At 50.8% G+C, this 16486-nt stretch overlaps 3 protein-coding genes across 3 annotated transcripts; 2 read left to right on the forward strand and 1 right to left on the reverse strand.

Moving 5' to 3' along the window:
* Window positions 1–341: 341 nt before the first annotated feature.
* EMWEY_00026630 (hypothetical protein, conserved) lies at window positions 342–3940 on the reverse strand (the record flags this gene model as incomplete). The annotated part of the gene is made up of 2 exons (XM_013478103.1): window positions 342–3262; window positions 3601–3940. The coding sequence occupies 2 exons, from the start codon at window positions 3938–3940 to the stop codon at window positions 342–344; spliced, it is 3261 nt and encodes a 1086-aa protein (XP_013333557.1).
* A 4073-nt stretch (window positions 3941–8013) lies between these two features.
* On the forward strand, window positions 8014–11668 carry EMWEY_00026640 (UDP-N-acetyl-D-galactosamine:polypeptide N-acetylgalactosaminyltransferase T3, putative; the record flags this gene model as incomplete). The annotated part of the gene is made up of 6 exons (XM_013478104.1): window positions 8014–8358; window positions 8582–9686; window positions 9958–10081; window positions 11003–11111; window positions 11339–11467; window positions 11597–11668. 6 exons carry the CDS (start codon window positions 8014–8016, stop codon window positions 11666–11668), a joined length of 1884 nt encoding a protein of 627 aa, XP_013333558.1.
* A 2063-nt stretch (window positions 11669–13731) lies between these two features.
* Window positions 13732–16134, forward strand: EMWEY_00026650 (hypothetical protein, conserved; the record flags this gene model as incomplete). Its single annotated transcript, XM_013478105.1, has 1 exon — window positions 13732–16134. The coding sequence occupies one exon, from the start codon at window positions 13732–13734 to the stop codon at window positions 16132–16134; it is 2403 nt and encodes an 800-aa protein (XP_013333559.1).
* Window positions 16135–16486: the final 352 nt, after the last annotated feature.

Here is a 16486-nt window from a genome sequence, read left to right on the forward strand (position 1 = left end):
GCAACAGTTGGCAGATAAAAAGGATAAACACTGCGCCAGCGAACGCCAACAGGCTAGCTAATATTATGTCTGTATAGGCGGCGGTGTACATACACCCAACAGCAACAACAAATCATGTAGATAATAATAATGGCGCAAGATCACCATCAGATATTGCCGCTGGTTTGCATACATAGCAAATGCGTGCTTTATGCATGTACGTACACACAAACTATACAAATGCCACTTATTAAGGGGCGTACAGCAATCGGAAAACGGTGCTGCTGCCTAATGCATATATGCATGCATGCGTGCATGCATATGATCTTGCTGCAGCTGCTCCAACAGCGGTGGTGCTTCTCTTATTGCTGCAGCAGCTTCTCTCGGACGAGCTCAATCAGCCGCTGCCGCACTTGTGGGTTCAAATGCTGCAGCAGCAAAGCTATATCCTGCTGCCGTTGCTGCAGCTCTGCAGCAGCTGTTGCAGTTGCTGACTCCTCTATTCGTTGGTGTATTTCTTGCTGGTGCTCAGCCAAATCCGAGGAGCCACGACGCCCAAACGCATGTTGCTGCTGCTGATGCTGCTGCGGATGATGATGGTGCTGCTGATGCTGGTGCTGTTGCTGATGATGATGATGGTGCTGCTGCTGCTGCTGCTGTTGCTGCTGATGCAGGTTCAAGTCCCCAATCATTTCAGCCAACCACCGCCTCTCCGCTGCCCTTCTTTGCTTCCGCTCCTCTTCCTGGGGGTCGGGTCTTTGCACGACTCCAGCAGCACGGAGATGCTGCTGCAGCTGTTGCTGCAGCTGCTGCTGCAGTTCCTGCTGCTCCAGGTCTTGCCTTCGCTGCAATATCTGCGCCTCCATTTTCCGTGCCTCCAGTTGCAGCAACAATAACTGCTGCTCGTGTTGCTGCTGCATTCGCCTCTCATATGCCATGCGTCGCTGTTGCCTCTCCTCCTGTTCTTGCTGCTGCTGCTGCTGCTGCAGCTGTTGTGCCCGCTGTTCCTCTGCAATGCGAGAGGAATGTGCTGCGACAGACTGTCGCTGTTGCGTCCGGCGGTGTTGCTGCTGCTGCTTGTGTGGCTGCTGGTGCTGGTGGTGAGCAGCAGTAGACGGTGTACTTGTTGCCACGGCTGTTGAGGCAGCAGCCGCTGCTGCTGCTGCTGCTTCTAATGCTGCTTGCTGCCTGCAGCTGTGGCGCACCGGTTGAGGCGCATCTGTCACTGTAGTCTTCTTATGGTGTTTTTCTTCTACACTTAGCTGCTGGCAAGAAGACAGTTCTTCTTCATGATGCTCCTGTTGCTGCTGCTGTTGCTGCTGCTCCTGTTGCTGCTGCTGCTGCTGCATTTGATCCTCCTCCTCTTCCCCTCTATAGGTTGAGGCAAATGTGATGCAACCGGCTGCGCCGAAGTCCCACGTGGTTGCTTCAACAACACGCCAAAGGTCATGCAGATTTGGGTCTGCTGCGTCTGCTGCTCCGTCTTCTGCTGCTGCGGCATTATCGACTGCAGTGCTGCTGCTGTGTCTGTCATTGCTGTTGCTGCTGCTGCTATCGGCAAACAGCGCATCCTCAAGAGCAGCACCGCCAATTGTGCCGTAATCCCTGAGGTATCGTAGCTGCCTTGGTGTAGACAAGGAGAAAGAAAAGCCAGTATGCCCAGATAAGACTTCTCCAGCTACAGCGGACACAGGAGGGGGTTGTTGTTGTTGTTGCTGCTGTTGCTCTGCTGCTGCTGCTGCTTCCCGTTGCCGAGTATTCCTACGTTTAAGTGTCCAGCCCCTGCGGTTGCTTGGCGGTTGGAGCAACGGTGCTGTTGACGAAGTTGTTGCTGCATCTCCTGTATCTGGAGGGTCTGGTGGGTGGTTTGCTGCTGCAGCTGATGCTGCTGTTGCTCCTGCTGCTCCTCCTGGTGCAGTAGCTGCGTCTGTGCCTGTTGCTGATGCAGCAGGTGCTGATGCTGCCGCCGCTGCAGCTGCTGCTGCTGCTTCTTCTTCCTTCTTTTTTCCTTTCATTTTAAGTTTCCATAAATAATAAACTTTTTTAAAGTCTGCATCACCGCATTCCTCCGGATGAAACAAAAATGCAAGACGCTTTGCCTCGCTATATCCTAAGACTTTTGCATTATATGTCCTCTGTTTAACAGGACGATGACGACTAGGACTTCGTAACCAAGAGAAGAATGTATGTAGATCTGTTCTATACCATACTTTACGTCTATAAGAGGCGTCAATCACCTCATCTGCCCATAGGATACGCTGATATCCCGATGGTGCTGCTGTTGTTGTTGCTGCTGTTGTTACAGCCGTTGTGCTTGCTACTGCTGGCGTGCTAGATGATGATGATGATGAGGAGGAGGAGGAGGAGGAGCTACCGGCTGCCCTTGAAGCACCAGCAGATGCAGTGTTATTATCTGCTGCTGACTCCCCTGCAGCTTCTGATGCTCGCTCACCCTCCGGAGCAGCGCATGGCTGCGAAGAGGAAGAAGCTGCTGTTCCTGCTGTTGCTCCTGCTGCTCCCGATTCGGCAGCAACAGGCGCCTCTTGTGCTGTCGCAGCCTGCCCCTCATTTTCTTCCTCTTCACAGAAGGTTTCTGTGTAACTGCCGTCGTTGCTGTATGTCATTATCTTAATGGGGCGCCGCGGAAGCCCCAAATACTCCTCAGCTGTATGTATATCTGCGTAGTTGGGGCCCAAGAGGGCCCCACCCTGTCCTGGTAAGTAGCCAGGTACATCGCAGTAGCAGGCAGCCTCGAAGAGCTGCTGCTGCTCCTCCTGATCCTCCTGCTGTTCCTGATCTTCTTGCTGCTCTTGATCCTCCTGCTGCTCCTGCTCTTGCTCCTCCTGCTCCGGCTCTTGCTCGCGCTGCTGCTGTAGCTGTTGTTCTGCGCCTGTGGCTGTCGTCGACTTGCTGCTGCCGCTGCTGCCAGTGCTGTTAGACAGGAAAGCTGCTGCAGGGCACAGTGGCTGGAAACAACACAACTCCGCGTCAGAGGATAGAGAGGGTGTAGGGGATGGGGCTGGGAATAGAGGAGGCTGATGCTTATCTTCTCGATCTTCAGGCGTCTCGCCAGTTCTTTCGCCTTCACCATCAGCAGCTGCAGCAGCTGCAGCTGCTGCAGCTGCCGCAGCCGCAGCTGCTGTCAGCGGCACATCTGCAGAGTCTGAACGTGGCGAAGGAGAGGCACAAAGACGCTCTGGCGTATGGGACTGCCCAACTGGCGTTGCCGGCTGTTGCGTGCTGCAGAGGGAGTCGGCATTGCTGTCGTCCTTTGCAACATCACCTGCAGCACAACAGCAAATTAACAAAAGTTTATCATTAATAATTGTAGATAAAATGCTTTAAAAGACTATGTATTAGCTATGTGCCGTCATAATAAAGTCTTAGGAAATATTCAAGAAAGAGCACACAGTTACAGAGTTGCACGAGGGCAGCAAACAGCAGCACCGAATAGCAGCATGGAGGAGAGAGAGACAGAGACAGAGAAAGAAGGTAATATTTTACCACAGATATAGTACTACATCTTCATGAGGTACAAATATAAAAGATGAAGGACTAAGAAATGAATACCCCAACGAAGTACAAATGCAGCAAAGGAGAGAAATAAAGAGAAAAACTTACATAATCGCGCCTCAGGGCGATCGTCTACTGGCACACTGATGCTGCTGCGGCGACTGCTTGTCGTGCTGCTGCGTCTTCGTTTAGGAGTTGGCTCCTTGAGGCCTCCCGCTGTGCCTTTCACAGTGCTGCTCACGCTGTTGCTGTTGCTGTTGCTGTTACTGCTGGTGCTTGTGCTGTTGTCCGCCTTCTCCCCCTGCACGCCGCTAGCAACGGCAGTACAGGGAAAGAGCTCTGCCTCTTCCATCTGCAACGATCGCGTCGCTCGCGCTCTCTTGGCCTTCGGCGGATCTTGAGGTGCTGCAGCCGCTGCGGAGGCGGCTGAGCTCCTCCTGTGTGCCATCATGCGATGGTTCAAGAGAGTAATACCAGGGAAAGTAGAAGACAAAACACCTCGCAAGATACCTCAAAATCCGTAAAGTCCCCAAAATGAGCTAAAGCAAAACGTTGCAATGGACTCCAGTGGACGAAAGAGAATGCCGGCCGGGCGCCGCCGACCTCAGCTGGTTTGAATCCTTCCTCTTGTTGCTGCGGACGCCCTTTTCTGCTGCTCCCAAGAGGCCTCTTGAAATACTAGCGCCTAACCGAAGCAGAAGAGAAGATACGGTATGGATTGCTGCGGTAACAGGCTAAGAAAGCGACCAGCGGCTTTGCGGGGCAAAGGCGGTGGGGCGAGTTCACACCCGCCTGTATCGCTTGTAGGGCACCTTTAACGTCCAGAAAGCCCTCTACTTCGACGAATGCTGCAGTAAGTTTGGACAAAAGGTGCCGATCGATCCGGGTTTCAATAGGAAAACGCGATTCTCTCGGACTCTGCAGCTCACAGTCCTCCTAAGACGAGCAAGAGGGACGTACGCAGCGCGGAAGTGTCGCAAGAATGCACGCGGCGTTCTCGTGGCAAGATGAAAAGCAAGTTAAATGCAATGAGCATCAAGAGGCTTCATTAAGGTAAATGAAACAACAGAGGAAAAACTGGCGATCCCTTGCGAGCGCGGATTGGCAGCAGTTTGGCGGGCGTACACTCCAAACAATGGCGGAAAGGTGCCTGAATCCACCGTGTTCCCATGTTCAGAACGAATTCTAAAGAATAAACATCCGTAGAATCCGCAAATGTAAACAAGATAAACAATAATCAAGAGGACTCCGCCCTCGGTTTCGCAGCCAACTGCAGAGGTTCCTGTGCCCTATGGTCCGGTTGCTGCAAGACGCGGCAGGCCTGCGTTCCGATGCGTGAAAGCTACCGCTGTTAACCGCGAAAATATTGTTCATAAGTAATTGAAAGTGAAGTTTGAACCCACTAGAAACGTGTTATTCACGTCTCTCTCTTAAACGTCCTTTGAACGGCACTCTCCCGATGCCGTCTGCCAGCCGTCTGTGCAGCCCTGCCTACCCGGTGTCAATCTGGCTTCGGAATGCTCTGCTGACGTTGGTTACGATTACCATTTGTTTTCTCCTTTTATCCAGAAGTTGCAAACAACTAGACATGAAAGAACTTACGCTCTTTCCGCCAGAGACGGAACAGGCACATCAGAGCCCCTCATGCAACAACTCTCGTTCATTCACGTTGTAAGGCTGGGCAGTGAGCTTTCAACCTCTTTTAACGCATCTGTGTTGCATCGCGATTTTTTAATTGTTCTTTTATGGCGGCAAATTGCTCTTATTACTAAGCAATTAGGTGCTCGATGGATTTAATGAACAATGTGCGTGCTGGCCTACGTGATCGCGCACACAACACACGCAGGTGTGGCTGTTGCCTTAGTGCACGTTCGGTTTTTTCGGCGCTAAATACCCCAACTGACCGAAGTAATTAGATGAAATAAACAAAGAATAATGGCTTATTATCAGGACAGCTTTGCTGCAGAATCCTCCGCTCGTCAACTTGAGTGGGAGAGCAGAGCACCGGAGGCACTGCAGGCGCTCACTACGCGCCTTCCTTCTTGTGTCGTTCAAGATGCAGTTGCATCAAGTTACGTTTAAATAAATAACATATTTATTTTTTAACATGAAAATGAGGAATATAGCGGGGAATGAACTGCGAAGCAGCTAGCAACGAATGAACACACTCTACCGCAGACTCTGGCCTCTGAGACGAACGGAGTATTTGTGTCTGACGGCGGACTAAAGGCCCTGTGTTTCTTACATATTTGCAAATTATAGCCAAGTCGTATTTAAATACAACAGACTGCCTCGTTTGTGAACAAGACGAGGGCGGCATTGCTCTCCTAATGTGTGTTACTATGGGTCTATGTGTCTTCTTCATTTAAGGTTGATAGCTGTATGGATATTTTCAACGGTTGCAGAATACACATACCTCCACGAGCAGTGCACTTCCGTAGTGCAGAGCATGTCTGTAAACTTATCGGAAAAACCACCTAAGACCTTTTGTACCATTAGTCGCGACTACCTGAGATCCTCCCTTTGCCAGCACGGGGAGGGTTTGTTAAGTAGAGGCAGTTTTGAATATAGCCGTATGCTAAAAATCTACTGAGAATCAAGTGTAAGCGTTTAGACTTTTTTTAAGACAGGCTGTTCGATCGTTTAATCTCTAGGAGCCTGTGGGCCAGTGATCCCCGCTCTTCAGGGAGGTGTCGTGCTTCAACTTGGGAGAAAAGACAAGCAAAACGAGATAAAGAATCAAGCCACGACTATTGACTTATGCTGGCCGTGCAAGAATTTTGGCCGTGCAAGAATTTTTGCGGAAGAGGAGGATGAAAGTTAGGTAGATTCTAGGTTCTCCTCTATCTCGTTCTGTATGTCTGCTTCTCCATTAAGTCGACTCTGTGGCTTAACGTACACCCAAAAGATTCCAACTATCCTGTATTTCTGGAGGAAGAATTCAAATTAAACACTGCCACACTCACATTCACCAATCCTGAGGGCCTGCCCATTGCTTGAACATTTAGGGACGTATATCCGGAGAAGATGAATGCCAGCATGCAAAACACCCTTTAACTAGGCTACTCATTGCTAGCCTAATTATGATATGGCAATACTATTAATATGCTCAACTTACAATGTGATCATACTACTGGCAATACTTTGGAAACCCGATACTGCGAGCAATTATCTTCCCTATAGAATGGACTCACCTCGAAGTTTCACTGGGTGCCGCAGTTGACCTAATACTGTAAGACCTACCTTCGTTAGCTTCGCCTATGAATATGCATACACGCATGCATAAACATGTATGTAAGCATATATTTGTACATGTATCTGCATATATGGTGATATTTGCACGTGGATCTCTTCATAGGCATTTGGACGCGAGCACGCGTGATGTTAATACATGACAGTACACGCTTTATAAGCAGAAAAGTGGCATATAAATCGTCAGGAGCACGTTTCACCTATGTTCAAATCATGCGGAGCCGCAGGCTGCTGACAATCTAGGCTTTTATAAGGCCCGTTTGCCAGCGATGTTAACCCCTTTACATAAAGTATATATACCCTTAATGCCATAATGAAGTATATGCGCAACTGAAATCCATCCAGGTTTCCTCTGTTTAGGCCTGAATAGCCAAGACTTGTCTGCTCCTCCGAGCAGCACTGTTTTAGGGATTCTAAACCCAGTAGTGCACAGGAGAAGAGTCAGAAAGCCCTTCTTACCGAGACCTGCACTGTCAATATCTTCAAATTCTTCATCGTGGTAAGATAGGAATAGAAACAAACCGTAGGATAGGGCGGCCAACTGCCCACCGATAGACGTACAGAGGACTGAGCGAGCGGTGATCTACAGATAGGCGGAGGTGGCGTCTGTGTCTGCCATACTGGACAAACGTCCTCCCTTTTTGCTTTCAGATGCAATAAGGTGATGCGGGAAACACCGGACACCAAGATATGTTGACAAATAGATTCAATGGTCTGGGGCTGCGACGAGTTGCATGCGCGCTGGCAAGTCGGCTGCGGCAAGAGGGTGTGTTCTGGTGAAAGTAAGAGTCAAGGGAAGTGAAAAATAATAAGGTTGAGTTTTCTCAACTGTTATACCGCCCTTAATGGGCAGACAAGTCTTTATTTTGTGTTTTCACATCTGCGTCTATGCAACGGGGGCAGGCGCCGTGTAATCAACGAGCTCGCCAGAGTTTCGAAGCGGAAAGTTTAAGCGTTTTGCCTTCCCATGTGCTTTGATAGCTCTGTATTTCTCTATCATTTATCCTCGTTTTGTTTTTATTCCCAACTGAACTCGGTATTTCATGACTGGAGCTGCATAGGGGGCTTCAGCTGGTGTTGATCGGCGGCTCGCTCAACTGGAGCCGTTGGCGGTACATTCACAGCTTTCTCATGGGTTTTCAGCGAAAACGCCGACATCGCAGTGAATAACGTGATTATTTCAGTTAATAGGGTGCTGTTTGAGTCATTGCGCCCTCTGTTTTCGGCCTTTTCTTCAGCTTTTCCTACTCTGTTACGGTACCGGCCACCATGGTAGAAACACACCACGTCCAGCCCGCCGACTGGAGGAGGCCAATTTGGGGCTGCCTGCAGTTGACGGTGATGGCGTTAGGGTTAGGATCGATCCTCTTGAACGCAGTGCTATTGACGCGGTACGTGTTGCCTGGGACGCAGCTGACAACCGAAGGAGAATCGGTGATGGACTTCTCTGGCGCTGTCCAGCAACACAAGCGCGCCCTTGATGCTATGCCCAGAGCCAACGAAGATGATGGGGGCAGCATAAGAAGCACCAACAACCCCCAAATGATGCATGGTCCCCTTGGCCTCAATTCCGATGGGACGCCTGCACACGTCCCAGCCCCGCCTCCCCCTCCAGTAGGTTTTGTGCACAGAACGGGCGCAAAAAGTGGATATAAATAGAGGACAGTGTCGTTGCGCAGCCTGGTTAGTTTTTGAATTCGAGATGTGCTTCCGCAGATGCCGCAACTAGTGTAGGCCGTCGGGTGTTTTGCGTCGCAGCTCCCTCTCTGGAGTTCGCTTGAGCTTAAGGGAGAGCTTTGACTGTCTTCAAACGGGTGCGCTTTGGGTGTTCATACAGGATCTGCATATGCCCATGGAGTTAGCTCGTGGCGGCGGATTCAATTTGCAGATGAGCGATCACCTGCCTCTGGACCGTGTGGCCCCAGATTCTCGCCACAGCGCATGCAAGACGCTGGAGTACGACTTGGATTCTCTGCCTGCTGCTTCCGTTTTGATGGTGTTTTACAACGAGCCGTTTTCAACCCTGATGCGGTCAGTGCACAGCGTGTTGAATAGGACGCCTCCGCCCCTACTGAAGGAGGTGGTGCTGCTGGACGACGGCAGTGACCTGGCAGACGTAGCAGCCGGAGGAAACGGAAAGCTGGAGCGTTATGTGAAGCTGCTACCGAAAGTGCGTTTGCTGCGGAGTCCTAAGCGCGAAGGCATTGTGGGGGCGCGACTGCGGGCCATCCGCGCAGCAGAGGCGTCGATATTTGTGGTCCTTGACAGTCATATTGAGGTGCAGAACCAGTGGCTCGAGCCGCTGGTCTCTCGTATTAAGCAGGATCGCCGCCGCATCGTGATGCCTCAAGTGGATGGTATTGACGCAGAAACATTTGAACATATCGCTGGGGGCATCGGCTGCAAACTCGGCTTTCTCTGGCAACTCATGGAGCACTCGTATGAGTCGCATCAGATGCAGCGGCTGCCGCGAGAGCAGCAAAGCCATTCCCCTACGGACTTTCAGACATCTCCCGCTATGGCGGGAGGTCTGTTTGCTGCCGACAAGGAGTTCTTTTTCTCCATCGGAGCGTACGACGAGGGATTCAAGTATTGGGGAACCGAAAACCTCGAATTCAGCTTCCGCCTGTGGCAGTGCGGTGGCATCCTCGAATGCGCACCCTGTAGCCGCGTCTACCACATCTTCCGCAAGGGAGGGGCGGGTTATAGCTTTCCTCCGAAAGCACTCACTGTCAACAAGATGCGGACACTCCTCTGGATGGACGAATACGCAGATCTCGCCTGGCGCGTCCTAGGCAGACCCAACGTCGATTACGGTGCTGAGTCGCTGAAACAACGCCAAGAATGGAGAAAACAACACAACTGCAAAAGCTTCAGATGGTACATGGAAAACGTCTTTCCAGAAGCAGATGTCGTCCACCTCGATGATGTTCCCTACCTCGGTAAACCAGCAAACAGTAAACACTGAACCTTCTCGTGCTCCATAAAAAACCCGTAAACCGTGAAGAACGCCCATGGAAACAGGAACAGGCACGACGTAGCTGCAGTTGAAACGCTTAGTCTGCATCGACAAGCACTCAAAGGAACAAAACACTCCATCTGCAAGGGCAGTTAGAGTGCTTTTATGCGTGTTTAGGGTTAAGTGAAAGGGTTTATGATTAATGGCTAAGTTGTCATGGCTCAGTGTTTAGGGTTTAGGATTTGGTTTTTCAGGCCAGCTGGAGAACGTTGCGTCGGGTTTGTGTATGGACTCCGTCGGCCGGGCTTCTCCAGGTGGCCGTCCGGCGTTGAAACCCTGCGCCCCTGGGCACGCAACTCAGGAGTTTATGTATTTCAGGTAAAAGAAACACTTGCACGCTTAAGCACATCCAGGAGATCGTAGAGCAGTGGCCGATAGAGGACTGCAGAGACGACAGCATGTCTGTACGCCACGCGCAAACGGAGAGGAATAGCTTCATCGCTGTATTCTCATCTGCTGTCTTTTCGGAGGAACGGGCGTTGTCTAGCTGGTTTTAGAACTCAAACTGTGCTTGCTGCCCCTCCTTACATTCATCACGGAAAACCCCATGGGATGACAAGTACTGCGGCAGAAGTGTTTGTTGAATTGTGGGTGCGTCTGTGTGCCTGCTTTCCAGCTGTTGACAATTGCTCATGCAGAAGCTCGTGTCTAATCTGTTCGCATGCATGCAGAAAAATAGGCCACGTGATGCCTGTACATAACGACGAAGCGTGTTTGACTCCTCGCGGTGACTGGGACTGGTGCAGGGCGACAGACCCGATGTGGTAACTCGAAATAAATGAATCATTATATAACACGAAACAATCAATAGGACGTAACGCGAACTATATATTGGGTGGGGAAAACTACTGAAGTAGTGGCGAAACAGAACAGAAACAGCAAACAGGGCTAGCAGCAGCAGCAACAGCTGCGAGATGTTTTTCCTTCTCGGAAGTTGCATTGCATCATTGTCTTGTTGCTAGCGATGGTCAAACTGCTATTCCTGCTCTGCTGTTGCCTGTGTTTGGACTCTTGATCTGCTTTGCACTCCACCTTGTGCCTCTTTCATTCGCTGTATGTCTGTGTGTTTGTTTGCTTTCTTGCGTGCTTGCTTGCTGCTCCGTTTATTTCTCCTTTTAAACCCCTTTTCAGCCTCTGATTCGATTACATATGTGGGTTAGAATGTTGTGAATGGGCTGCATGTACGTATTCAATTTATTGAATTTAATTCGTTTATGCATTCGCATATATGTCCACTAGGTGGGATTACGAGGACGGTGTCTTAAGAAATCGGCTTGTGAAGGAATGTCTGGCAGTGAAAGGCGGCCAGCTGGCGATGGAGCGCTGCAACCCCGATGATGAATCGCAGGTAATTTCTTGACACGGCTAGTTGGTAGTATTTCCTTTGCCCTTTTTATGTTATTATCCGTTAAATACTTCGACGTATTTTTCTTCCGTGTTCTCATTGGCATACTCCTCGTAGCCCAAGCTTGTGCTGGTCTTCCGACATGTCTTTTGGCCTTCCATTTCAAATTCTTTTCTCTCAACTGCAGCATATGACGGTGCAGAAATAGTCACTGGTTTAATATGCGTTAGTTTTCTCCAACTGGTAAAGCCCCTGTTTTCTCCTTGGGAAGCTTGGCGTTCGTTTTCGTGCCTATTGATTTCGCGGCCGTCCTATGCTTCTCTTTCGAAGTCTTGAACGTTGGCCATCCACCTTTGTTCGTCAGTTTGTCTGCTTCTCTTGCAACACCTTTTGTTTCCTGCTGCTCGTATGGCTGCGTTTTGTGCTCTGGTCTGTACGTATATTTGCTTATTCGGTTTTGCTTTATTTTCTGTGACTTGGGCCTGCAGAAATGGACTTGGCAGGAGTATCATCCCCCTGATTCGTTTACATTCCCGGCTCTGCCTAACGCCGAAAATTAGGTGAATGCAGAGCTCAGCAAGAAGTACGGACCTGCATGTGCACTTGTGCTCGTGAAGATGGGCACATATTCCTTCTCTCGGTCCTGATGGCTTGCATAGTCAACACTCACGTAAGTGAACGCATTCTAGCGTACCTATAGACAATGGTGGCAGCAGACCCCTCCTCCTAAGCGTCTTTAGCCGCAAACCCTAAAGTCTAGGGCAGCCCCCGCAGCAGGGCTACGCTTAAGGATATGGCGTCTGCTAACCTTAAAGCCTAGTTTGAAATTGTCTGCCAGTGGCGCAGAAGACTTCAACTTTAGAGGCTTTTGTTTTAGCGTTTAGGTTGTTGTTAATGCGTTAGGGCTAAGGGGTTTGGGTTGAGTTCCTCCAGAATCGCCACGGGTACTGAAAAAACATGCGCCTAAAAGAGGCGAATGCATACGAAGGTAACGGACAGATAGAAAAGCGGAATGCAAACCATGAGCAAATGTTCCGTTGTGTTCCCGTTGTGTTTGACTAGTCCACACTTCCCCTCCTCTATTTCTCTGCTCTGTGATTTCTTTCTTCACTGTGTATGGGTGTTTCTGTCTCCGCATCTGGCTCTATCTTTGTCGGCTGCTGCTGACTTGCTGCTGTTGAGGGTGTGGGGTTTGCAACACGCTATATGGAATAGTAGTAAGGCAGAAACAGGAACGAAAGCGAGCCTCAAAGGAGGGCGTGCTACATGGTGAATGATACTGAAAAGCATCTAGATGGATTGTGAAGGTATAAATGCTCATAAATGCTCATTAGCTGGCGCAGTTGTAATCCAGGTGCAGGTAAACATTTTCCACAACAAGCGCCGCTTGGAACATTCTTACCGCCACGATGCTATGGGCTAGCTACTTCACCTTATTTATCTTTCCATGTTTAATTGCCCTGCCATTCTACATCCTCATTATTCCGCATTAGATAATCGATTTCATTCCATTCTCTTCACATGCGTGCGTTCCCGTGCAATTGTACGTCTGGCCATCGCCGTTCAGCATCAAGTGGGTCGGTAGTTCATCTGCCCTCTCTTTTTGGCTCAACTTTCTTTTGCTTGAGGCCATTGACGTCATATCCAAACTCAATTTATTCACACATCAATCCGTTTAGTTTCAGCTGGTTCGAAAAACCGCCGTTTTCCGGTTTTGCGTGAAGCGAGGCTGTCACTCTGAGTTCAAGGCACGTTCGAGCCTAAATAAACTGTTTTCAAACTGTTTTACTCGTGCATAATAGAGAAATATTTGAATCGAAAGTGCAGTCAATAAGCCGACTGTACGAAAACACGCTTGGTTGAGAAGGCTGAGCAGCCTGTGGGTCGTGTGTTGGCCAAAGGAATTGCATGCAGGTGTGGTATAGGACTCTCGGGTAGAAATGTCTGAAATTTGCAAAACATGTGCAAATTTTCGCAAATAAACAAGACACAATTGCCGGAGTCCCTGAAGTCCCCGATGAATGTGAGCATTTTCCCGTGCCTCGTGCCCAACGACGAACCACAGACCACTTGAGGCAAAGAGAGATTCTCGCAGGGCCATTTAAGCCTCAAGAGAGCCGATCTTCTTGCCGCATTCAAAGGAATGCAAAGCGTTTCTAATTTGTCTTTTTGGCCCTTTCGCAGTTCTAATTTGCCGCATCAATGATACAGACATGAATACATGCACACTTACGAACCGAAAACCAGAAAGGATTGCATACGGTGCTGCATCCAGCCCCGATGATTATGCTTCACGCGTACACACAACTTTACTGAAATTTAACAGTGGAAGACCTGCTGCGCCAAACTGATCAGCAGCAGAGTTGATACCAACGGCACCTGCAGCAGCCGGCCCAGTGAGCTCGGCAACGGAAGCAACAAGAGGTGTGACAGCAAGGAAGGCTTCACTTTGGAGGCGGACTCATTCCTTGAGCAAAATCCAGCTGCTGCCAACAGTTGCATGAGCAGCAGCAGCAGCAGCTACTGCAGCAGCCATATGAGCAGGAGTAGCAGCTGCTGCTGCCGTTCTCGTGTTTTGTCTCCTGATGCCTCCGTTTGCCCGTCCTGCATTAACAGCAGCAAAATGGCCACTAGTGGCGAAGCAAGCAGTAGCAGCCTCTGTGAGGACACGACGGCTAACTGCAACACACCTGCGGAGTCCTGCAGTAACAAACCCTCCTCCTGTGCACCGGAGTTGACCGAATCCGCCGCTTCTCCACCAGGAGAAACAGAATTGACGAGATCAGCAACAATATACGGCAGCAGTGTGCCGCCTCTGAGTACGTACAGCTGTAGCCCGTTCTCGTTTGGCTACTCTTGGCTGCTAAGAATTAGTATTGTCTATAGATTCATAATTGGCGGTGTGTGGGGCTTTCAGGCCACAGCATCTGTGTTTCTACTGCCGCAGCAACTGCTCCGGCTGTTCACTTTGGGCGGTTGTGGGCTGCTGCTGCTGCTCGACATCGTCTCCGGGTTGCGGCAGACATACACCCGACTGTTGCAGCAGCAGCAGCGGGAGTGGGTGCAGCGGATGCTGCTGCTTCTGCGGCACACGGAGCAGCAAGACACCAATCAGGTTCTCTTGAACCAACGGCAGCGTCTGCAGCAGCTTGTTGCTGCTGTGAGGCTATGCATTGCTGCTGCAGCCTCCTCTTCTGACTCTTCTGCTCTGAAGTGTGCGCCGGTGGGTTCAGGACCAGCAGGCGCAGCAGCAGAAGTGGAAGCTGCAGCAGTAACAGCAGAAGCAGCCGCAGCAGCAGCAGGAGCAGCCCCAGCAGCAGCAGCACAGCCGTCTATTCCCCACGAAACCGAAGCTGCGGCTCAGTTAGCAGTGTCTGGAGATGTGCAGCTAGCTGCAGTCGTCTTCGGAGCTCCTCCGGAGGCCATAACTGCTGCATGCGATGTAGCACAGTTGCTGGAGGCTGAAATGTTGAGGCAGTGCAAACTACAGCAGCAGCAACAATCTCGAACAGCAGCTGCTGCAGCTGCTGCTGCTGTTGCTGCGGCTGGAGCCTTCCTATGGGGGGCTGCGAAGTGTATCATCGTCTTCGTCGGCTGCGTTCTGCTTATGCATCTCTTCACAGACATTCCTGCTGCTGCTTCTGTTGCAGCAGCAGCGGCAGCTGATCCTCAACTCTCTCCTTGGTGGCTACTACTGCTTCATGCACTCGCAAGAGGCTCTTTCGCTGCTGCTCTGATGAACCAACACGTCAGCAGCTATGTGGGATTGACATTTTGTCGTTCTCTTGACTACAATACCAAATGCAGCCGCAGAAAAAACAGCACCAGCAGCAGCGGCACCGAGCTTGCTCCGAAGCCGTTCAATGTCCATTTGCGCTTTTGTTTTGCCTTCTGTGCTCCCATCATTTGCTCACTTGTAGCCAACGCTGCTTCTGGTGTTGCATTCGTCTCAGCAGCTGCTGCTGGAGAGCGACATTGGGGTTGGGGAGGCCTCCTGCTCCTGCCCCTCGCTTTACTGCAGGCCGCACTGCAGCAAGTACTTCCACTGGATTCTGTAGTTCTTCTGCCACTGAAACGGCAGCGATCAGAAGCTGCATTGCTGCTGTTGCTGCTACAGCAACACCAGCTCACCTGGTCAATGCTGCCTAAGACGGAGGTGCTGCAGGAGTACTTTGCTGCAGGTACCTTATTGACCGCAGCCGCCGCAGCAGCGACTTGCTGCAGCAAACTTTCTGCCCTGTGGGTTGCGCACATGCGTTTGGAAGGTGCAGCAGAAGCAGCGGCAGCGGCTCAGCTGCTTGGGGTGAGATCCGAGCGGCTGCAGCAACTGCCCTTAAGTGAACGGCTGCGCAGCAAATGCCGATGGGTAGCAGCATCAGTGCAGTTGTTTTTTTTTCGTATTCCTTGGAGATGCGTTGGATTTTTGCGCCGATTATTTGTATTTGCTTTGGGGCTTTCTTGGCTGCTCCTGTTGCTGCATGCCTTCCTGAACACGCCCCTGCTGCAGCGAAGCCAGGAAGCGGAGTTGCATACTCCGTTGCAGTTGCTGCAGGAGGAGCTGCAGCATCAGGAGGCATGGGAGGGGCTGCAGCAGGCGTGGAACGAGATATTGGGTTTGCAACGAGAGGTGAGGGAGCGGCTAAGGGGCAAGAGCTGTTCAGAAGGAATTGAGTGGCTGCTCCACCAGCTACAGCTAAGCTGGGAAGAGTACCTGCGAAGCAAGAGCGAACAAGCAGATGAATTGCAGCGTGCTCGTGATCTCTTTGGTCTCTCCGAAGGCGCATCGTCAACAGCAATAAAGCATCGCTACCGGCAATTAGCCAAGCTGCACCACCCCGACCGTGCAGCCCATAATTCATGCAGCAACAGCAACAGCAGCGGCAGCAGTGACAGCAAAGTGGCAGGCTGCGTCTGCGTGGAGGGTGCAGCAGAAAGAGGCCAGCAGCAGTGCACTTCTCGCCAGGAAGCGATGCAGCAGATCAATCTGGCTTACGAATTACTGCTGCAGCACGCAGGTGAGAGGTGAGAGGTGTGCGCCATTCGGTGTCAGTACAGTGCACTGTTGAGTGCACCCTCCCGCTGTATACATACCGCATGCATCCGAAAGAGTCCGCCACTCAAGACGCACTGCAGCATATGATGACTCAAAAGTGAACTCCAGTTGGGCTTCTCTCGTCGGCAGCAGTGACTGGAAGCTTTACAGCCCTGCAGTGTACGTGCACGTGCCCTTGGAAAACGTGCCAAGTAACAATCAGCAGAGGGTGAACTCACTGGCTGAACTCAGACTTTTTTCTAGACAAATAAGCACGCTGAAATCTTACCTCGCCAACAGCCTAGATTTTCCGTAATTCCTTTCATTACCTCGTTGTCGAACACAG

This window comes from Eimeria maxima, genomic scaffold (genome assembly GCF_000499605.1).
Source record: "Eimeria maxima Weybridge genomic scaffold, Emw_scaff290, whole genome shotgun sequence".
Classification (NCBI taxonomy): Eukaryota; Apicomplexa; class Conoidasida; order Eucoccidiorida; family Eimeriidae; genus Eimeria; species Eimeria maxima.